The sequence below is a fragment of the Micropterus dolomieu genome, linkage group LG08 (genome assembly GCF_021292245.1).
Source record: "Micropterus dolomieu isolate WLL.071019.BEF.003 ecotype Adirondacks linkage group LG08, ASM2129224v1, whole genome shotgun sequence".
NCBI classification, from domain to species: domain Eukaryota; kingdom Metazoa; phylum Chordata; class Actinopteri; order Centrarchiformes; family Centrarchidae; genus Micropterus; species Micropterus dolomieu.
In genome coordinates this window covers 15,932,953-15,957,057 of record NC_060157.1, presented here as the reverse complement: position 1 = coordinate 15,957,057, position 24,105 = coordinate 15,932,953, and the positions used below count along the sequence as shown (strand labels likewise).

The 24,105-nt window shown below is 41.4% G+C and overlaps 1 protein-coding gene across 9 annotated transcripts in view; it reads right to left on the bottom strand.

The window, feature by feature from the left end:
- Positions 1 to 24,105, bottom strand: part of LOC123974780 (ERC protein 2) — a 166,059-nt gene that overhangs the window by 109,214 nt on the left and 32,740 nt on the right. For all 9 annotated transcript variants that reach the window (XM_046055673.1, XM_046055679.1, XM_046055678.1 and 6 more), the window contains one exon: positions 20,049 to 20,216. In XM_046055673.1, coding sequence (XP_045911629.1) covers positions 20,049 to 20,216 — 168 coding nt within the window. The remainder of the gene's footprint in view (positions 1 to 20,048; positions 20,217 to 24,105) is intronic.

Below are 24,105 nucleotides of genomic sequence, written 5' to 3'. Positions count from 1 at the left end.
ACTTTGGTGTTCTCCGCTCCCTGGAGGGCAAGAGCGAGGGTTTGAAGGAACCATCTTGGTTTTGGCAATGGAGGGAAAGTGGCAGGAGGGGGTGGGAAAAAGCAGCCAGGACCCTTCAGCAGATCTTGATAGGTTAATGACAGTCATTACACAACCAAGCTAAAGGCTTGGGTAGGTCAGTCCACAAGCGATAGGGACATTAAACCCTTCAGGGAATGATGGGAAAGCTTCACACTACCAAAGTCAGATAAAATTCCCAGCAATTCATGATTGCCATGAGTTAGATGGGATTTTAGGGCGGACACTGTGAGAGAAAAGGACTGAGAGAGGCGAGGTAATTATGGGTTTCCTAATTTATTCTTTTATCTTTTGCTCATTTTAAGTCTGTGTGGGCTGAAGTACTTTTAAATTCAATTCTAAGGGGCTTTATTGGCATGGGAAACAGACATTTGCATTGCCAAGTCAAGCATGCAACACAAAAATAAAAATAGAAAATAGAAAAAATTCAAACACAAATAAAGGTTTGTTTAATAATTATTTTTACTTATTTTTCAAGGGACAAAGGCACTTTAACATTCACAATCTCAACATCATGAAGCACCGGTGAACCCTCCCGACAGATTATACGAGACTGATGCCCCAACATGCTTATCTCCACATGATGTAAACAGAGGAGGAAGTACAAACAAACCAAGTATCTGGCTTTTGCCTATAGTTGTAGCAGCTCAGTAGCTTTGACATACCTTGTTCTCCTAAATATGCACGGAAACATATACATACGCAGTCATGCACACCGTAGCTCCCTGTCCCTGTGGGCACCACAGAGCCTTATTTCAGGTCAAATTGAGCATGTTGCCCCTGGTCTTAGATAAATGATTACATTCTTCACCAGGCCTATGTTTGCTTTGGCCTGGTCGCAGAAAAACAACAACCCCTCGATGAAATATTTAACCTCGTCGCTCTGCCTTCTGTGAAATTGTGCAGAAAAACGTTCGACACAACTCAAACGGGGTATCGGCGAATGGGAACAAGTCACGTGAGTCATGGATATGGGAAAGAGGGCAAGGAATTCTGTCATAATTCTCAAAGTCAAAACATACCCGCTGAAGAGAAATGCCTTTTGTGGACAGGCGAGGCGCGGGGCAGCCGTATGCCTTTCTGGGAGAGAGGGGGGCCTCCCTTCCAGTAGCTTGATTGTTATAATGAGAACAGCAGTCATTTTATCTTTCAGTGTACGAAGGTTCCTCGAACTATACTCCCGCATCTCTCTCTTTCTTTCGCTCTCTCTTACACACACACACACACACACACACACAGGCTTTTATCATTAAACCACTGTGCATATGTCATCCCACTCTCAAACCGCACACACCTCCTGCTGAAGGAGACCACCTACAATAGGCAGCTACCATGACTCTATGGGCCAAGCACTGCGGTGTGGACTGTCTGTCTCAGTGAGTGTATCCTCCTGGGAAACCGTGACATCTGTCTCAGTCATCTCCCACACACGGCTCCCCAGTGTTTATGGCCGTACTATTTTGACTCCGATAACTTTATCAACGAGCTGATAGGACAAAACCAGGTTCTCCTTAAGAGAGGGAGTGTTGATGCATGGTTACCTTTCACTGACCTTGACTTTGCACATGCTATCGACAGTTGCAGCTCCAAAATACAGCTGAACAGTAATGTACTTCAAAACATTGGGGGGGGCGGTTCTGCAGTACTTCAACATGAATCATACACTGTACATGTAATATTATGGGAACAATGATGGTTTACAAATGAACTATTATAGCTGGTGATGCTGGCTACAGTCAAGTTCTTTATGACGTACCAGCTAGTACGTTAAGTGGGCCGGGAACAAAATATGATGAAATTTGGCATTTATTAATTCTCAAATGAATAAAATATATAAAGCGAGGGGAGAATTCGAAGTCTAGCTGACAACAAAACAATTTTAATTCTGTTTAGTGAGCTCTGAAACCCATTGGGAGCCTTGATGTGGCATTGCGTTTGCAGTCTGTGGAGTATGATTATGATTAGGACAAGCCGAGTTCTAATGCAATGGGAGAGAAGTTAGTTTATACAGTATCAGGCCCTGTGTGTCTCTGGCGAAAAAAAAAATCGTGATCTAAAAGCAGCTTGTTCCGGAGCAGAACCACAAACCCGTTCGACCCGTCTGTCTTCCATCCAAACTAAGAACTAGAACTCCGTGGCCTCCAGAGGAATTATTTCCGCAGAACACAAAGGAGACCAGCGTGGAGCGTGACCGCCATAAAAATACAATCATTTGTATTTTTAAAACTCTTTTGGACCAATAAAAACACCAAACAATAATTGGTCGCCCTCTCTGAAAGGCAACTCATTTCTCTGTGCTTGTCATCGGCTCTGGAAATATGACGGGGACAGCTGTAAAACCCAAAGATCCTGGCACCGACACGTATGTGCATGCGTGTACACGCACACGCACAGCCACACACAAATACACAGGGGGACGATAACCGCAAACTGAACAATATGTAGTAACAGAGTGTGTACTTCCCAAGAGAAATCTAGGTCACAGAAACACGATGAAAGAAGACGTACTGGAAATATCATACTGCTACTTGAAGTACTCTACGATCACATACTGCAATCCAAGTAAAGCATGTACATATTAAACTTGTATTTTATGATGTTTGTGTGTGTCATAGTATACTAAAACATGCACACCTGCATACATATCCTGCCATCAGAGCTTGTTGATTCCCAGATTAATAAAGGACTTCCTCCTGCTCCTGAGCACTCAGATGTGGCTCTTCAAAGAGAAACACAGTTTGGTCATGGAGCTCAGGGAAGACAGTGACCTTTTCAGCATGAGGAGGGTGTGCTTGCACTTCATTTAACCCCCTCTCCCACCGCCACTTCCCACCACCACCCCATCTCCGCCTGTGAAACAGAGCAAATATGGGCAACACTGGAAGACGGTGGAAGCACTGATACTGTGTAAGCTGGCGCCCCCATGTGGCAATTTACTGCAATGTGCCCATATATCCACCTATGACAACTCCCAAGTTAATTTACAATGACAGTGTTTCTCAAGCATCCACTGTGTGAGTAGTGTGACAAAGCAGAGTGAAAAAGTGAACTCCACACACAAGAGATACTGTCCTCCCTGCTCCCAGGTTTTACTTGAACAGGATAGTCACCTTCTACACGCTACCTCATTATAAGTGTCCTTGAATAAGGGTCGCAGATAAACATAAAATGTTAGGAAACATTACACTGCACAAATGGCGTTTCCTACTGCAAGAGAATTGCCACCATATACTTCCCATCAGATATCTGTAGACCGCTGAGTCGACTGGCTGGGAATGAAAGGGGACAACGTGACACTGAGACCCTAACAGAGGAAAATGACACCTCTCCCCCTTTTCACCTGAACAACATTCCTGATGTCATGCTACTTTGCTCAAGGAGTCATTACTCATCTGTTATCGAGCAGAACGACGGAGCACAATGACTTCATAAGATGAGTGGTGCCCGAGAGAGGGAGGAAGAGAAGGGAGGGTCAAGAACCACAATGCTCAGGTTCTGAAATCATCCACACTTTTCTAAACAAGGAGAGGTCATTCTTTTTTTGCCTCCTCAAAGTGAGCAAGTGAGAGTTGCTAACTCTTCCTCCTGGATGCTTTTTGATCGGAACTTTCCTGCAGAAGAGGGCTGGGCACTTGCACAAAAACCCATATTGTGCCACTGTGAACCTGCATGTGTGCTAGCATGCCTGCATGTCTCTCTATGTCTGCTGCGCAGTTCGCTGCAAAACCCATTTTGCCTCCAAAACCAAAAAGGACCATGCAGAGGCAGGCCCTCGCCTATCCTACATCCAAAAAAAAAAAGGTGGAATCAGTGTAACTGGGAACAAACGAAAGAGACAGAATTTTCTACGGGTTTCACTACAATTACGACTGAGGCCTGCAAGCTTCCTCGCCATTGCCTCAACATTATTTTAGCTCCTAACTACCAGTGCCTGTTCACAAATACAAAGGTGCTCTGTGTCCATCAGCAACACACACTCTCATTTGAATGCAAGCGCACAGGCACATAAACATACACAAAAGCAGAGAGAAATACACTAAATGAATACACAGAAACAAGCATACAAAACACGATGAAAACATATGATGAACTTCATTTATCAACATCCATAAATGTGTTTTAGCTTTCTAGTATATTTTTTTTTACAACTTGGCAACTTTCCCTGTATTTGTTCAGATTGTTGATCACATGACCTCCATCACATGGCCATAGTTGTTAATTAATAATGATGGCACAACCTGAGAAACATTAAATAAAGAACAGCAGAACACCCACAAAGAAAGGAAAAATCAAGAAATTGTGTTAAATTAGCCGAAAAAATCTAAAAACTGTTCTCTAGAACAAACACACATTATTTAGCAGCCAAAGTAATGGGGTTTCTGGTTCAAAAAGGCTATAATTTCACAACAAATTACACATAACATTAATATAATTTTGTTTATGGAATGCCACATGAAATAAGTGAAACACCAATTGCATGACGTGAAACTTCAAATGCAAAAAACAAATTGCATGCAGACAAGACTTCAGGAGTGGGCCAAGGAATGGCAGATAATGTCCTAGACAAGTAAGCGCAGCTGCAATCATCAGCAAGGTGGTGAGGAGGAAAGGGTTTACAAGAAAAAAGTCACTGAACTTGGACCCATTTTGCCACGCCCATGCCTGAGACCCATATCAGACGAAAATGTTTTCGAGCACCTTCAGCTCTAATTATCTCATCAGAAACATTTCCTAAAAATAGTAATCCTAATATGCAGCTACTGAAAGAAGAATATTAGTTTGATAAATGAGGCCTACTGATCATGTGCATGGTTATAGACATTTGCACATGAACGCACATACACAAACAGGAAGCCATATCTACTTGTCTAATTCTGTACGTCCATTGAAACATTTGCCTTATTCTGAACATACAGTACTGATCTTTAAAGGAATATACACACGCATACACACACACAATCAGGTTGTGAATATTATCATGAAAGTTAGGCCTGGTTCAGGCAAAGGGGGCTGCATACAGCACTTACACATATGACAAGCAGACATCCACCCCCTCTCCCCACACATTCCTCCAGAAAGTCATTCACACAGAAATCCTCCACTGCATTCATACATAACAAACAGACACCAACAAACACACACACGTACATTTACATATATATAACACAGATGCAGACATGTACACGGAAAATGACAGAGAAACAGCGAGAAAGATGAAGCGAATGTTGTTTTCATAGGGATTTCTCCTGGACGACCACAGAGCAAAATGAGCAGGGAGAGACTCCTGCAGGCCCAGAGCTGTTCAATGAAGACAGATTGCACTTGTGCAAGCTAGGCTGTACGTGGGTGTGAGTGTGTCTGTGTGTGTGCCGGCCAAGTTGATCCACGTCCATGCTCTTTAGGCTCAAGACCCTATCTCTGCCCCCCTCAGCTGTGGAATGCTGCAGTGATTGCTGGGTAATTACCCTGACGCTTTATTCCTCTGCTCCCAGCACCATTAGTATTAATTCTTTTCTTTTTCTCTTTTTTGGAGCGAGGAAAATGGGAGCCCTTTGATCTGAACGAAAGAAATAATAAAAAAAAATAAGAGAATAAGGAAAGAAAGAAAGAAAAGTGGCCACCAGGGACCACAGCAGCTGTGTGCTAACCTGTAGCTTCTGACCCAGGCAAACTATACAGTGATCTGTTCGGACAGGTCAAATACACCATACAGTGATATGGTGCTGCTGAGAAATATAGGGTCATACTGTGACCCACTTTCATTTGAGAGGGGTCGACAGAAACTGAAGTGCCTGTCTCAGATCTTGCAGTATGAAATACTAACACTTGACTGCCAACAGGTTAGGTCGAAAAAGGTCAGCCTGAATTATGGCTCGTGTCTTCATCAGGATACAGTCAGGTTTAAGTTGTTCATCAAGTTGGAGAGAGTCATCAAACACTTCTGATTTCTTGAACTGAAGTGCACATGTTGTGGTCAGGAAGAAGACAGATTTGAATAGCTGGAGTCTGACAAACACTGGGTTTGTCCTAACTGATGTGTAGCCTGGCTCCAATCAGCCAGCCTCAGGCTCTCGCCATTAACCCCGGCTGATTGCTGATAGGAGCAGAGGGGGATCCAGGGGGGCCAATCACAGGCTGTTTACCGGAACCTCCCCAGCTCCAACAGGCTTATCTGTAGCTATGTCTCTGCACTGTGATTGGTCAGATGGAATCCATTAGGATGAAAGGCATCGGTGGCCTCATCACAGATCTATCAAGATCACACACACGCAGGAACGTACACATGCAGTGAAGCATTATCTCTGAGAAATACATCTGTTTCATTCAGACAATTACTCACCTGGAATACATGTACCCTGCAGTGGATCTATGTTAGGTATGTCTGTCAGTGATTCAGTGTTTATTAACTGCCTCACAACATCCTCATGAAGCTTCAATTAGCAGAGCACTTAACATTTAGCGGCCAGTGCAATTTGGTAATTTTGGAATGAATAACCTTGACCTGGTCCTACCACACATAGCGCACATCAGACCAGGCCAATGCAGATAGACTGCCCAAATTCCGACACTGAGGCACTGATTTGATTCTGCAAGTTTACTGCATGATGTCAGGTGGCAATTTCATGCTATAACATTATAGATGCTAAGTCTTTATAATCAGTAATGATATTCAAGCTATGCTTCATAACATTACTTTTGGGGTAGTAATAGCATTGGTTATGGTATCTTCTGGAATTTTTCAATACAAGTGTGAATGTGATATACATGTGTTTCACGGCAGATACTTTTTTAAAAACCTTAGTTTGAGGTATAAATAAATATTTTTTCATTTTACAAAATGTGCCATACTTTTCAAAGCATCAGTATTTAGTGCTGTCTTAACTGAGTAGCAGTACAATAACTTTTGCTAAATGAAACACTGTCTAAAATAAGCCGTTTCCTAATTAGAACAGGAATAAGAATCTGACTTGAAACTCCGTTCTGTGGCCACATTTCAGCTAATAATCAAAAATATTGAGGTTTGATACCCAGCCCTTGTAAAGCTGGGTCATTGGACATGATGACCTTTTTAGGCAAAAAACACTTATTATATGACTTTTTTTAGAAAAATTGTTTAAATTTGAAAGTGTCTGACAGACATTATTGTCTGTCAGACACATCTGGATACAAATGCATCAAGCAATGCTCATTTTTATTTATACACAGTACATATGCACACACAAATGCACTCTAAACACTGTGCCAATGCTGGACTAATATTTTCCTTTCTACCATCATGGAGCACTTCCACCAGCAATCCATATGCATCAAACTCAAAAGTGCCAGTGTTGTTCTGGAGCAGTGTGTAAAACATGTGGGAGGAGGGAGAGAAAACAGTGAGGATTTTTAGGGGGTGGAAACATGGTCAGCGTAAGCCTACATTGGTACATTAGTCTGCTCAAATGAATACGTTAACAGAAGAAGGTCACTAAACAGTATGCGTCCGTTGATTCAACAAGGGACATGAATACGGAGTGTATTTCAACAAAAATGAAAGCTCAGGAAATTAGGAAAAACGGACAGGAGAGCAATTGCTCCACAGAGAGAGAGATCAAAGTGGGGGAGAGGAAACACAGGAAGTGTAGAAGGCCAGGGAACATCTCTATTTATCTCTACATCACTCTATTTTTCTTCATAATCAAAGGACTAGCTGTGCCGATGACACAAGGTCGGAGCAAGCGATGACACCAGGCAAGCGCTGAAAGAGTCTAGCAGAGGGTGCACTGAAACAGAGCTGGGTTCCCCTGAGAAAGTCTAGGGGAGACCTGCTAGACAATCATAACTAACAGAGACCCTTGTGTACAAGGCATCTTCTGTATAGACACACACAGAGAAACATACACACATGCCCAAAGCAGCACAAGCCGACATAATCAAATCTCCCTGTCTGTGGTTGCTATAGGGAGGGAACATGATAGGGGATACTATACTTCCATGCACAGAGACAGCCTTTTTAAAAGCATGAATATGGATTGAGACGACCACAATGTTTGAACATGAATAACACATGTATGCCAAAACCACACCACAACCGGCTATGCATGTGTACCTCACACTCCCCCACCCCTACAGCATAAGAAAAAATAAAGCAACCAAAAATGAGAAAATAAATAAATAAATGCTTCATTATGCATTGGACATGGTCTCGTAGACCAAGGGCTCAACAGAGCAGCCACTGTTCTGTGTTGTGATACGTAAGACTGAAAATGGCCACACAATCCTAGCATATGCATTTTCTTTTTTCATTTAAAGACCGGTTCCTCATTTTTTTTAGTTAAATTCAGCCACTAACTATTAGGATCAATGTAGGGCTTAGACTAATGACATCATGGTACCATGCTATAAGTCATGGTGACTGTCCATGGAGCGGCCCCTAGGAAGAGATAAGAATCCTCATACTCTCTGGAGTCAGAAAAAAGGGCACCAGGGAACAATATATGCTGCAGTTTAAGAAAGTATCTGCAGTGGTGTACTATTAATCTTTTTTTTTTAAGTGTTTAGCACTGGCCTATCTGTGTCTCATCCACCCACAAGTCTTGTGTTAATTCTCCACTATGTATCCCTCGTTGTATTCAAGCTGCACCAAAGAGGGGCTGTAGAGTGACACTTGACCATTCACAAGTTCCACACTTCTCCTAAGCTTTGAAGTCAGAGAAGCCTAACTGATATGTGGTTTTGAAGTGTGGTTTTACTGAAGTACTTTCCTGTGTTCCTCTTGACACTTAATATATTTGGCAGAAACCGTTAAATCTTTAAAAGTCGAGCTTTTTAATTACCACGTAGAAATGAAAATAAAATAAATCACAAGTACAGTAAAGACAACAATCAAATCAAAAGCTGAATCGCTCAAAACATCCAAAACAATTATTTATTTATTTATTTATTAGTCACAGAGTACAAAACTGCAATCTGAAGAGGTTCAGACACTACAGTTTGATACACCAAACAGACTCCCTGTTGTTATTTACATTACTTATTTTTTTCTTCCGTTTCATTTTATATTACACCCACATAAACATCCTACAGACTGTTTTTGCTCTTAGTTCTCCAGATGTCAATTTCTTATGACTAGGAAGAGAGCGAACACATTCCCATACACACACACACACACACACACACACACACACACAAACACATTGTGACACACCAGTTGATCTGTCATCAGCCTGTGTCATCATCTCAAACACTCTGGGTGGTGGGGAATTGGACCCGTTTGCAGTGAAGATAGAGAGCTTGTCGTAATAACACAGATGCATCATCTTAACCCTCAAAGCTATCCAAGAGGATGACACATGTGTGTGAGTGTGTGTGTGTGAGTCTGGTATAGTTATTGACTCTTTTCATCAGTGGCGGAACATATACAAGAGATTAATAGCCCTATAAACTGTGTATTTGTTGACTCATTCAGAGCTGATAATTTTATGAGGAGGCCCGCCACTCCATCGACTTTTAAATGATCTAAGCTAAACCTCATCCCATTGTGTCATGAAAGCAACTTGTTCACAGCAAAGGTTTTTAGGTAAATTTCATAAGTTTCTCTGCTGACCCACATTCAGCTGATCCTCAACCCAGCTTTGCTTTTCTGTATCCAGAATGTTTTGTCATATGAAAAAGTCCCCTTTTATTGAGGAAAATGTACCCTTGATATTTAGATACAGGAAGTATCAGGGAAAGTTTTGCTCTGTCCAGGGAAGGGTCGGTCTATGTCTTTTACGAATGGAATGCAATGACTTATACAGTATAAAACCGGGAAGGAAGTTATGCTTCCAAGCTACACTCCTGTCTTTCCGTTTGTATACAGATTTGTAAGTTATAGCGTCCTAGAATAGAGACGTACTTTGTGAAGGAAAACCATGTGGTTCCCTAAATCGTAGCTTACAAGCCCAGGAGTTACAATATTTTATATAAATTTAAGTTTTAAATTCCATTTGAACAAGGTCACCAACAGCATTTTTCTGTTTAGAAATATTACCACGGAATGATTAGTCATAATATGCTACAGAGTTGGTTCACCCAAATTGCAAAAACATGTTTTCTCACATCCTCTGGAGGTATCTAGCTATGTATACAGATAGTTTTAGTATTATTTGGCCAGCTTTTCTGGCGCCACCCAAATACAACAGAGATGAATGGATCATTTGTGGTGCTCCCAGCCTTGAAAAAATATATTTAAAAGATGTATAAAAGATTAAAAAATCTTCTTTCAGAAACAATGTCCTGCTTACTCTGGGTAATCCACAGACCTCGCTGTGAACAGTTTTTATTGGAACCACTGACTATTGAAGAAAGATCCCCTATAAAAACTGTTGACAGTATGTTGACAAATGGATTTTTTCTGGTAAATCCCACTTAAGATTTTGTGACTGAAGATCAAAACGACACTACACTACAGTGCCTTGCTGTTGTAGGACTCTCTGACTTTTTTTAATATCGTGATAGTACAGAGGCAAATAGGAAACAAGGGGAGTGAGATAGTTGTATGCTACCAGCTACAACCATTCACCACTCTTTCTAAAGTATTGCTGAAACTGATAAACAGTGAAGCTGAGACTCATGGATGTTGAGCTAAGGCTGCCAAAGAAAGGCATAGACCTATGAAGACAGAGCGCACAGAGTCTAAAATGGCCTAACTGGCTCCTCACAGCTACTAGATTACAGGTTTTTAACTATGAAGAGTGTGGAAAGGGAATCAAACTGCAGTATTTAGTCACCCTTTAAGAATGTGTCAGTTTCAAAAAAGGGACTCAATGTTTGCTGTTGGAAATGTATTTTTTAATAGTGTATAATATACTTATGACATTTATCAGCCTTGTTTGAGTGGCCTAGCATGAACTAGAGAGTTTGTTATGTTGAAACCAACTGCTTGCACTGTGATGTGTTCATAGAACTTAGAACTCTAACGTTACTCACTGTAGGTACCAAATCCGTGCTGCTGGCTGCATCCCTATCTGCACATTGCCAAAGTGGTCATGTCTGTCAAAGAAGGTTACCACAAATGTGCCTGTTCATAATTACTCGTGTGTTGTTGTCTATTCTCATCTCAGGGCATCAAATACTGAAAGGCTGACATAGCATTATTTGATCATAGTATTTGATGCAAAAGGTACCCTTCGGCGTGCATATTAGACACTACTGTGTGCGTCTGTATGAGACGCCCTGTATAGACCGGAAGCGCTAGTAGCTAGCTAGGTAGCTAGCTATGTTAGTATTAAAAGCGTTGACAGCTTCCCAAAGCCCCTTACCCTAACCCTAACCATTACAAGGGTATGTGCCTAAACCTAAGTCAGCAACTGTATGCATGTCGACCGGCTAACCCTAGCTGCCAGCACATCGGCCGTTAGGTCCTTTGTGTTGCTACTTTGTTAGATTGTTGTCGTTGTTAGAAATTAAAAATGTACAGTTGAATAAGGTTTTTCATATCTTAAGTATATTCCTATTACATCATAGTGAACAGTTTAATCTCCAGTGATTAAAAAACATTTTGTCATCTTGATTTGAAAGATTTAGTTGGATCATTTTGAATAGGCAGATTTGCGGTAACCTTCTATGACTGACAGAACCACTTTTGCGCATGTGCAAAACGGATCTGGCAGGCGGTACGGATTTGGAACTGACACTCACATCATAATGGAAGTGGCTCAAGAGAATTGTGGTGAGCTGTAGAGCAGTACAGAGAGCACTGATGGAACTTTTACAGGATCCACCTTTTTTGGTGATAAGTAACGTATTTGTCTAAATGTTTAGCAAGACAATGTTTTGTTGACAGAAACTCACACATCAATGTCATGGTTATCGAAGGAATGTTAAAATCAAGGGCAACAGGACTTAGTAAAGGTACTAGAAGATGTCTTCCCAAAGAACATTTTCCTCTTGGATGACAGCAGGGTTGGACTGGTAATCTGGCATACCGGGCAAATGCCCGGTGGGCCGATGCACCTTTGGAGCCGGAGTAATGTAAATTATGTATTTATATAACTGTTTTTTAAAAATGGGCCAAAGATCGGCCCATAACGCATGGACAGCGGCCCATTGGGTAATTTTCTATACTGACACTGGGCCAGCCCAATCACATCTCTTACTAGCCCCCACCCCTCTGCTCTCTGTTTCTTGTGTTACGGCCCCTCCGGTTGCAGCCAAATGCATGACAACAACCGATATGTTTGCTACTGGGGCTGCAGTAGCTTCAACATCAGCTGCATTACCCGACGTAGAGCAGGCACAGGTACTTGAAGGAGTAAAGCAGAGCCATGGTCTGCCAGGCAGAGGAGGAGGCGTGTGTTAGCAGAGCAGAGTGACAAAGTGACCGTGATGGCCCGAGGAAGAGAGAGCAAGAGGAAAGTGGAGGTAAAACAGTAAGCATAGAGCAGCTCAACCTGTAGGGTGGGAGCAGGGAGGGAGGGTCATTTAAACCGGGGACGCTAGGGATATGTAGGCCACCCACCACTTTTTGAAAACATTTGTTAAAAATGTTCTGAAAAATAGGTTGCACCAAGAAATGTTAATTAACAAATAAAAATGCTATGAAAAATGTTCATTTGCAAAATAAGCCTGCAATGCAATGTAAATATAGAAGAAAACTGTGTTGTCCAAAAAAGGTATTCTATTTTTATATTCTGATTTGTCACCTGCCACCTGAATTTTGTGCTTCCTTGGTGCAGGAAACGTCCCCTGAATGCAGGAAATTAAGTGTTTAATACTTAAAATCTTCTGGGGGACAGAAGACACCCCTATCAACTATTTCATCAATACATTTCTTTTCCTAAATAGTAGGCCTATTAAAATATATTCTTGTCTTGTTGTCATGGCCCCAATCTTGTCCAATGTTACGTCTCATGGGCTAAGTGTTTCGTCACACCCCTAATCTGAGACCTTAAATGGAAGGATGTGGTATTGGTGAGGGGTGTCCGACTGATTTTGGTGGGCCGCCTGGGCCAAAAATGCCAGGGTCTATTTTTTGTCCCAGTCCAGCCCTGGATGACAGGCGAAACGTCTTGGATGATTGTTCTCAATATCACTTAAGTTGGTCAGGAAGCATTTTTTTTAAATAATACATTGTTGCGTTTTACGTCTAGTCCGGTTTGTATACCCATTGACTCATTACAAACAAACCAAGAGGTGTAAACATGAATCCACATGGACTGATTCAATGATTCAATCATACGGCAGTTTTGGCGACTGTCATCATATGTCATCAGCGCTACATGGACCCTTGCCATGAAATTAGTTCACTAAGAGTTACTTGATTATGAGCCTTAATAGTCGAGAGCGACTGCAACTGGACATCATATGACGGACATGAGTTTATTTTGTTCCACACCAGTTTCCCACCAGCCTTAACAAACCAAACCAAACGAGCAAATACAAATAATGTTTGAACTAAACAAATAGGTGAGGTTAAGTTAACCATGTATTGTCAAGGGAATGCTATATTTTTGTGCTTTTAGATGTCTTCTTTGTATGATTTATAACACACAGTTTGTCCCCTTGATGAAAATGATTTCCTTCTATTCAAGAAAATTACAGATGATGGTAAAGAATATGACCACCTGCAGTCTGAGATTATCAGAGTGATGCAGAGCCAGTCTTTGCATCCATTCCAGAGCATCAGATATGAGAAGATTCTGTTGCCTGAAACAGCAGGATGTTTTCATCTCACTCTGGAGAAAGACAGAGCGGAGGGGCAGATGGAGGCAGAAGCCAAGAAACTTTCTATTGAGAAACTTTTGTGAAAAGAGGTACACATAAACAAGATGAAAGAAGAGTTCGAGACGGAAAGGATAACAATGACCAGAGAGAGAGAGGCCTTTCAAAGAGAGTGTGCCCAAATGACTGAGATGAGGAATGCCTTCCAGTTGGAGAAAGAGATTATGAAAAATGCAAGGCGAATCAAAGGCATTTAATGCAGAAAAAATGCTATGTGCGAGGAAAGGAAGGCCTTCAAGATAGAAAAGAAAGAGATGGTCATGACGAGAGAGGCCAACATTCAAGAAAGGTCGGACATACAGAGGATGAGGGAGGCTTTCAAGTTGGAGAGAGAGAACATGAAAAAAAAGAAGCCTTTGACAAAGAGCACATCGCATGAAAAAGAAGCCCTTTGATATTTAAAATGATGCTATGAGCGATGAGGAAAGCCTACATTCAAGAAAAGACATGCATCCAGAGGATGAGAAATGCCTTCCAGTTGGAGAAGGAGAACATAGAAAAAGAAAGAGAAGCAGTGAATAAAAAACTTATGGCAAAATGTAAGTGGAGAAAGGACTTTTACACTGAAAAAGATACCATGTGTGAGGAAAGAAAGGCGTTTGAGATGTAAAAGGAGGAGATGGAAAAGATGAGGACAGCCTACATTTGAGAGAAGACACACATCCAGAAGATGAGGCGAACTCTGAGCAAAGAGGCAATCATGACCATGGAGAAGAAAAAGAATAAATAACACCAATCGAAAAAGGACCAATCAAAAAGGTCATTATAGCCAGTGATTTCAACATGTCAGACAATTCATCTTCCAGCTTAATTTCCATTTAGGCCTGCAGGGATGAACGTAACAACTACAGCTGCACCAAGAAACGTAAACACAGAAGATGCATAAAGAAGCAGAAGCAAAAATCTCTCCTATGAGCCTTTGCAAGCATTCAATTAAATATGTATTTATAGTACATTTAAGTGCAACCGCTGCATGTTGACACATATCTATACTGTATGTATAAGTTATTTAAAAAGTATGTTTTGTTGAAAGTCCAAAACAATATTTCGAGTTGTAAAAGAAATCCTAAGTAAAATTAGGGAAATTTTTGAAATTCTTAAATATATGTATATACTGCATATATATTTTACTGATATTTAGGACTGCACAGTACTGTTACAGATGAAATGACCATCTAAAATCATCAAAATTACTTGTTACAAAAAATTACAAAAAAGATGTGGCGTGTCTGTATGAGCAAGACTAGCTAACTAACAGTTCAGATCTGTCTCAATGTATCAGAGAGGTGTGAATTGTGATGATGCAATTATAGAAGTGCCCAATTTACGTCTGCTTACCTACTCGTTGGTCAACAGAGTAATGCTGTCATCAGAGATGGGGACTTGAGTTTGAGACTCGGACTCGAGTCCGACACGAGGTGCAGGACTCGTGAGCAATGTTTATTTTTAGGAAATGTCTGATGAGCTCGTTGTTCCCCTCCCTGCGTTACCTATAACCTACATACATAACATACTACGTGTCTGAGGACAACAAATACTGGCAGCTGCTGTGCTGCCTGTCATCATAATCTTTGGCTTTAAAACATCATACAACAAGACCCAAACAAAAAAGCGCTGAACGCAAACTAGGTTAGTAACCTGAGGTTAGTAAACATGTTTAGCTCAGCATTGGCCATTTAACGTTAGCTTGCTTCTTGCTTTAGCTACGACCTACAGGAGGTTAACTCCTGACTGTCGTTCGTTGTGAAAAGATGAATGAGTGTTTGTTTGCTTGCCAAACTTGTGGTGGTTGATTAACGCTGCCATCAGGTTAATTATTAACGGTGGCTGCAAACAGGTTACAAGTTTATTATCGATCATGTAACATTACAATTTTATTTAGTTATAATGTTACCCTGGGTTTGAGAGTCTGTGGGATGTGTTGACTTAAAGTTTATAAGCTTGTTTAGAAGTTGTAGACGCATTGCGTTGTACATTAAGCTATAGACGGGTTTTCTTGTATACAAACACTACTGGATACGCGCGCAGCCAGGGGGAAAAAGCGCTTTGGTAGCCGGTCAGAAGATTGTACTCAACCACTGTAATCAACGTGGATTACGCATTGTTTGTAAATTCTTGTTGACTTAATAATGAACTACCATTTCAGAGTTGGATCTGTTTGTTTGTGTTTCATTTCGCATATTAATAGAACATGTGCGACCACGCTGCAGGTTAGCGAAACCAGACGTAATTTTGTTTAAGTCAGCTGTTAGCCAAAAAGCTAAAGGAATAACGAGGGAGAGAAGCATTCTTTCCAGAGCTGTACTGTGGTACAGTGACTACTGCCATATAGCCTGGCTGTGTCACACTCAAACATGCAAAGAACATGGTCTTCAGTAAACGTTGTGAGACCAGCAAAAAGCTTTCAACCACGAAAAATTTTGTATTGAAGCATCTGCTAAGAAACGTGAAAAGCCTGTAGAAAGAAACTCCGGCAGCTAACATTACTGCCAGTGATGCATCCACTTGGCAGGAGAGAGTGGCGTTTATCAACGTATTGTGTTTTGTAAAAGCACTGAATACTTACTCTTATAAGTGCATGTGCACTTATAAGCAACAGTAAAGTTAGTTCAAAAGTCGAGACTCTTGCTTGATTTTTTAAATATCAGCCAGTGGCGTTAAAAACGTTATAGGTTTTATTAAAATCATACTCATTGTGGCTGTTAAGAATACGCGATTAGTTTAAAAAGTCGGGAGGGACCAGCTTTGTTTTTTCTATTTCAGACAGTGACGTTACAAAATGTTATGTACTGTAAAAATCATACTCATTGATGCTGTTATGAATACACGATCAGTTAAAATGTCGGGAAGGGACCTGTTTTGTTTTTTATGATTTTTAAATTGCCTATATCCATAGCCTATAGGATACAGCATCATCTGGTCTGAGAGGCTGCAGTGTTTTCAGTTCAGCTGGTTGTTGACTCCTCAGGTTAATTATTGTTCCAGTAAAGAGGATTCATTTCTAAAATGCGCTGCAGAACAGGTTTCCCGTCACTTTTAAGGTTGGGGTTCGGTGGTTGAAAGTAATTGTAACGTAACGAGTAACGTGACTATTTACTTTTAGTACACAGTAATAAGTAATAAGTAATATAATTACTTTTTAAATGAGTAATAAGTAAAAAGTAACAATTTCTGAGTAATTTGCCCAACACTGCTGCTAGAAATGTCGTATAAACTGATGTGCCGCGAGGACAGAATGCTGCATTGATTGCATTGCACATTACATGGTTGTGCTCTGTAAGTGAAAAAAAGGTTACAGTTACAGAATCTCTTATAGCTAAGCAGTTTTAGATATAGCCTGGATGGAACACAGCAGGTGATAAAAGATTCATTATAACCACGAGAGACTTGAGACTTGACTTGAACTCTAGCTCAAAGACTTGTGAGCATCTCTGGCTGTCATCCCCTGTATAGTGCAACTTTGCTCAGTTTTCCAACTTTGTCAAAATAAAAATCGGACAACATGTGATTTTCTTAGGCATTTCCTGTCATATTATTTGATAAAACAACGTTGTTTGGTAGCAACATAGGGTAGCAGTGGAAGGACAAGGTTTTGTCAGTGTAGTACACTTCTACCAGCATTTACAGACTTAAAGAAGATTTAAAGATGTCTTAATGATGAATAAAAGCTTGTTTTTAGCTCTGGTTGACGGCAAAGACTACATCGTGCCAAGATCTGAAAATCGCAAGGCTACTTTAAACTACTCAACTCAGCTTCATATACAGGTCAGCCTCAAAACATTTGATTTGTTAAGGTAGTATCAGTGTCATTACTCAAGAACATGCAGTCACCCTTTAGTTAGGAAATACATCCTTGACATTTAGATTTGTGTCTTGGGAGGACTTCATACTGCCTGCAAAGACTTCAAATACACACAGAGCTTGTCTGTGTATTTTATTATAAGGCAGCAGTAACTTGGATAGTATGAAGCCCAGAAAGGAAACTAGCTTTGACTCCTAGCTCCACTCCAGCCTCTCCCTTGGGACACAGCACTGTAAGTTATAGCACCCAGGGACTGTTGGGAAATAGGAAGTTTGGAAAACCAATCAGATTGTGGTCAGTCTATACAGTGTGGCTAATGGAGTAAAACACCTGTTGTTTCACACTGTAAAACACTTGTTCTTCATTCAAATATCACTACTTCTTTGTTTTGTTTTTTTGTTTTTTTTTTTAAATATCACTACTTCTTTCAATATTTCACGTTCACACATGTAAGAAACAGTGTCATAATACCAAATAAAAAAACTCTATGTTTTTGTCCCAAGAGGATCCGGTAAACTAAATTACATGTGTCCATTTACTTTTAATGTACACATTTAATATGTTTTATACTTCCTGTGAAAATAATCCAATTAATCTTATTTCCATACTGCACAGACACCTTATTTTGAAAACTGCGCAACATAAAGACTTCATAGCCTCTCTTCAGGTAGGACTCTCATACTGCAACACTTGTCTTTGTAAAGAGAGAAAATGACAGGATAAAGACGCTAACCTGCCTGTCAGCTCGCACTGGTCGTGTGCACTCCAAATTTAGGTGCAGCTAGATTAATTGCCTTCTCAGAAACGAGTGACAGAACCACTCAAAGTGGGTCAGACTGTTTGCTGCCTTTTCTAATCAGCCACAGATGGAGTGGATATGTTCAGCAGATAGGGGTCTGCAAACAGCGATTTTTGCATCTTTCACAGACACCTTAAAATGCTTCCACACTGCCAACATGTCAACGTAATTGTTCGGTAAAATTTATTTGGTCATTAGACTTATTAGGCCAAACACCAAAAGTGCTTTTTTTGCTATTTTCGACCGATTAATTTGGGCGGCCGAACATTCAGTGCATCCCTACAAATGAGTACAGCACAGGTTGCACATAACGGACATCTTTAAACTCCTCACGCGGAAGCACCTGAAGGTTACACAAACATATGAATGCATTTGACCATATTCATTCACTCACATGTAAACGCACACATACATACGCACCATGCGTGACCTTTGGAGCCCTTTCTCATTAAACTCAGCATGGGAGAGGGTGGGAGGACAGCGAGAGAGATCTCATTTGATGACATGAGAGGAAACAAGGAAGTTAAGAGGGGACCTTTATGTGTGTGTAATTGGTTTAAAGAGGAATTGCCAACATGCGCACCACAGGCCCTTTCTAAATAGCTAACCTCATAAAAGTCATTAGGGCCTTCGAGACATGCCGTGCAAGTGTGTGCGTGTGCATGTGTGAGCAGGTGTGCATTTATACTGTATGTAGGAGGATGTGTGCGCTACTCTGGGACCATAAATACGATGCTGCATTCACTGTCTCATCCACTGTATAGTACACATTTATGTGTGAAGGAATCTGTCACCAGCATATGCAACAGCGATAAACTGAGTAGCAGATCTTACTAGGCACACATTCAATGATTCAATGAGCCAGCACAGAGAATTAATTTCCAATATGGCTGGTTAACCAGGGAACGTTATCTGATGTGATGACAGTCAACAAACCTGTCACTGATCAAATATCTACACTTCTTTGTTTCCCTGTAAAAGTGATTTAATTCACTCAACAGTAGTGCTTCCTGGCAAATGTAGAACGGAAAAAAGAAATAAAGATTTTAGTTTCTTTGTTTAGTACAGCTTTCATAACTATAATCAGAAGTTCCTTTGTTAAAGCAGTATTCATAGGGGGGAGGTTGGCCATTCAAAGGCAGCTGAACAAGCTGAAAACACAACATTGATTTGTTATCGCCCGCTGAAGTTGATATTATGCACATGTTGGTAAAATTTTACATATGTACACATGCAGCAGCCACGGAGCAAAATTATCATTCATTTGGACATGTGTGTCTGTCCACCTGACGAATGTAAATCCAATAATTACTCTCCTTTTAGCTCTATTTTTGGTCTCAAAGTGCTCCTGATGGAAAAATCTGGCTTTTTACTACACCAGCTAGTTGCTAACTTTATTCGTCTCCCAGGTGGTGCTGTGCAGGTTGTGGAAAGAGGGTTTTCGCTGAAAACAGCTACCTGCTGCGGATGGAAATTGGGGGGAACTGCAAAGTCAGGTGATAATTCTTTATGGGTTTGTCACTACAAGCGACCCCTTTCACAAACATCACCATGTGTTAGACACTTGTACACTGCATGCAACACTTACAGATACTGATGATGTTGCAACTAGCAGGACTCCCTTACCTTCTTCTGCAGCACAATAACTTTCCTCTCCTTCACATCCAGCATGTCCTTCATGTCTCTGATCTCTCCTGTTAGGGTGCTCTTTTCATCAGTCAGGTCCTGCAGCTGCTTGCTCTTCTTGGTCAGCAACTGCTCCTTCTCCTCCAGACGCACCCGCAGAGCATCTACCTAGAAAAGACCAAGACAAGAAGTTAAGTGCAGATAAGCAGATAAGAAGTCAGAAAGAAACATGAAGAGACAGACCAAAAGGGAGTCAATCAGTTAACATATAGTCAGTCAGAGATCGCAAAGGGAACCGCTATTACAGTATGAATGCTTATACTTATAGACAGGTAGATAGAAACTCAGACAACCACAGTAAGAAATAAGTCAGAGTATATGATATAACACAATATTCATACAGTTTAGCAAGTATGTTGAATGTGATCTGTAATAGACAGTTTGATTAGGAAACATACCAAACAGACAGAAAAGCATTAACACTTACAAAAGAAAGAAATACACAAAGAAATACACAAAAAAAGATTACAAAAGCTTACACCATGAATTTTTCACCCCCAGTTCCCAGTCAGGTGGCCCATATGTTGTTATTCAGTACTGGAACTGACATGTCTCAACACCTTTACTTGTTGACATTTGGAAGTAGTAAAAGTTCAGCTTTGACCTAGTGTGGACTGGTGCAGTAAATGTGTGTGTGTGAGAGAAAAGGAGCCTGGAGGCTGTCCCATCATTTGTTATTGAGAGTGCTGTATGATTGGGCCAGCGCTGCCATAGATCAGACTGCTCACACACTCCACACTCACACATTAAAATCCTTCGTATCTGGCTGCGTGCAATGAGATGAGTGATATCTGAGCCCACTCCAGAACTTCTTATTGGACATATATCAGTGTTCTGCTGCACCGCCTACAGTGGCACACACACACACACACAAGCACATGCATACACACTCTCAGCTGGCTGCCATGAACAGACTATTTGCTCCTCTGTTGCTCTTCAACACCTGATTACATTTCCAGCACTTTTTGCCATGGCGCAATGAGTGAACCCATTTGAACTTAATTTTAAGCTCTGCATGTGTTTTTTTTTTGTTTTTTTTTACAAATTCAAGAGACACGCACACGTACTGTAGATAAAGGGAAGCAGTAAGGGAGGGCTTGTTAACAGTTCTTTTAACAAGCGTCACTTGGACAGAGAGGGGACAGTGTGAAAACTCTTAAAGCACAGGCTCTCTTGTGTTCTCCAGCTCGTCTCTCAACTATTTCACTGGGCACTTAAGGCGATCCAGAAAGCGAGGGAGCAGGGGAGGAAAGTAACTCAGTACATTTAGTCATATACTGTACCTAATTCTGAAGAACTTGTACTTTACTTGAGTATTCAGTTTTATGCCTCTTCATATTTCTGCTTCAGTACACTTCAACTATGCAAGACTTTTGTGGATGGAATCAATTATGCTTACATTGCTTTCTTTTACTTATGTAAATGATCTAAATATATCTTCCAAGACATGTTGGGAGTATGTTAGTAACTAACGAGCAACAAACCACGGTAGAAAAAACAATAACGTGGAACTGTGTTAGGCTACAGGTAGTTCCTACCCGCCTGCGTGTGTGTGTGTGCACCATGCGGACCGCAGACACACAGAGAGCTCCTCTCAAGCAGTAGCATTAGAGGCAGGCCAGGACCCCCAGGTGTAAGATGGTGAAGTATGTATCTCATATTGCTCCTCTGGCAGACAACCAGAGTCTAATACTGAGCCCTGCTCTGTCCTCCCCACTCCACACTAGCACACACACACACACATACACACTAGTGACACCACTAATCCTTTGTACGTACAGTATGTTAGTGCACGCACGTCATCCTGTGCGGATGCCCATGTGCCGCTACCTGAGCGTGTGCATGTGTGTTTGCCTCTGTGTGTATGAGACAGAATAAGGGGGAAAGAGAGATCCCACCCCCTCCCCTCAAACCCCACCTGGCGATTAGCAATTTAGCAAGAATGTAGCAGAGAGGCCTAACAGGAAATCCCTGCTGTCTCACCTGCACTGGCCCACTAAGCTGTGATAGTACTGTACAGACGCCCTGCTAATACCCTCTTAAAGCACTCACCGCTGCCAGGCACAGTATGCTAAAAACAAGGAGAGAGAGATGGACAGATGAGGAGGGAAGGATGAAAGGACGGAGAGGAGTAAGGGTGAAAGCAAAGGTAAAGAACGTGGATCGAGATGATGGGAATTCTTCACATATTATTTGGCTTGAGCATATTTACACCACTGACATGCTGCTCCTCCACTGGATAAAACTACTACTTCCATCAGCAGGTCTGTTACAGGAAATACTGTATGGCTTTATCAGCTGGCACACACGCTGAGATGACAGCTGACACGTCAAGGTGATTAACCTCTCTCTTCTCCTTCAATTTCCTCTCCAATTTTATTTTCCCTCTAGACCCGTTCATCTCAACTTCGTCTTCCAACAACACCCCTCTCTCTCTCTCTCTCTCTCTCACTCGCCCTGCCACTAGCACCTCTCTTTCAACACTCCATCCCTCCAGCCATGCTCCAAACTCTCCAGGAGTTTTCCTATTGCCGTTTAAAGGTGCAGGTCCTGTGGCGAGACAAAGTGATGTGTCGGTGTGAGAAATCCCTCAACTCCTCAAGCAAGGTTGTCTTTGGGACAGGTTTGTATTTCCCAGCTATGACGTAGGTTTGTGCATTTGTGTGGATTTGTGTTTCCATGTGAGAGCGATAACACGCAAAGCAGAACTCCTACGGTCTTATGGACAACAGGGGAACTCATTCTGCCTACGCAATTGGACATTTGGGACTACATTCTGCTTCTTACTATCACTGCCTTTTTTATTGTTTAGTGTATGAGAGAAAGAGAAAGAAAGTGAAGAGTGACGGGGGCTCACTGCTGTCCACTCTGACCCAGTTCTAATCCAAAGCGGACATTGGAGATTGCATTGAAGCGTTCCTAAGGTTAGATGAATTATAAACACATCTATATCACCCCATTTTCCAAACCCCACTTAGGCTTTCCAGCATCTCACTCAGCACCATATCATTTAAAAAAAATTACCTTGATATGTTTTCAAGATTTTGTGGTCGCAAGACTATTAATTCTTTGGAATTTCTTTAAACGAATACAGTCACAAACTAATAACAACTCTAAAGTGTGCAAGCGCACATGCATATAGTCAACAGTTTTCCACATGCACACATGCATGTACCTTCAATTAAACATGCAACCATGCACACACACACACACACGCATAAACACACACTCACACTCTCCTTGACTTCCTCTCTTCATGCTTGCAGTGACAGCCAAATGTGGATTCTGGACACTGGTTTGCAAAGTAAAACAGAGGCTTAAAGAAAACAGCTTCTCTGTTTGTCCTCACCTCCCTTTTTCCTGCCTCACATTTCATCATAAAAGTTTTTCTGGCAGGCGAATCTGCAAAGGTATCAAGCCCAGCGCCGGCTCTGGGCCGCAATAAACAACACGTGGACTATATGAGTAGACCACAGTCAAAACGGCAGAACCGGAGAGGATGGGGAGACCACAGCAAAGGCCTGGGGACGCACCATAATACTTGTACACTCGCACAGTAACAGTTGCACTCTCGCTCACCCACTTGGGCACAATTAGAGTCAAAGGTTGACCAGAAAGACATTCCTAATAGCATCTTCTATCTTCTGCTTCCTCTCCGACCTTCATGGACACACACATGCACACTCACACACACACACACACACACACACACACAAACATGGGCTTTACTCATTCTTTGTGTTTCTATTCAAAAAATAAGTTTGTTAAAGTTGTTAAATCCCAAGAGTGGGTCTGGTGGAGTGTATGTGACGCTTGAACTCAGGTCTGCTGCGGTGCTCTACACACAGCTGTGTGAGCGATTCACTGGCTGTATGACGGCCAGCCAGCCTGTGCAAATACAGCAGCCACTAGACTTAATTGATTTAAAGCCCTTTGCTGTGAAATGAATCATCTAAATTTATGAAATAATATTTGACTAATTCATGTTTGTCTAGCC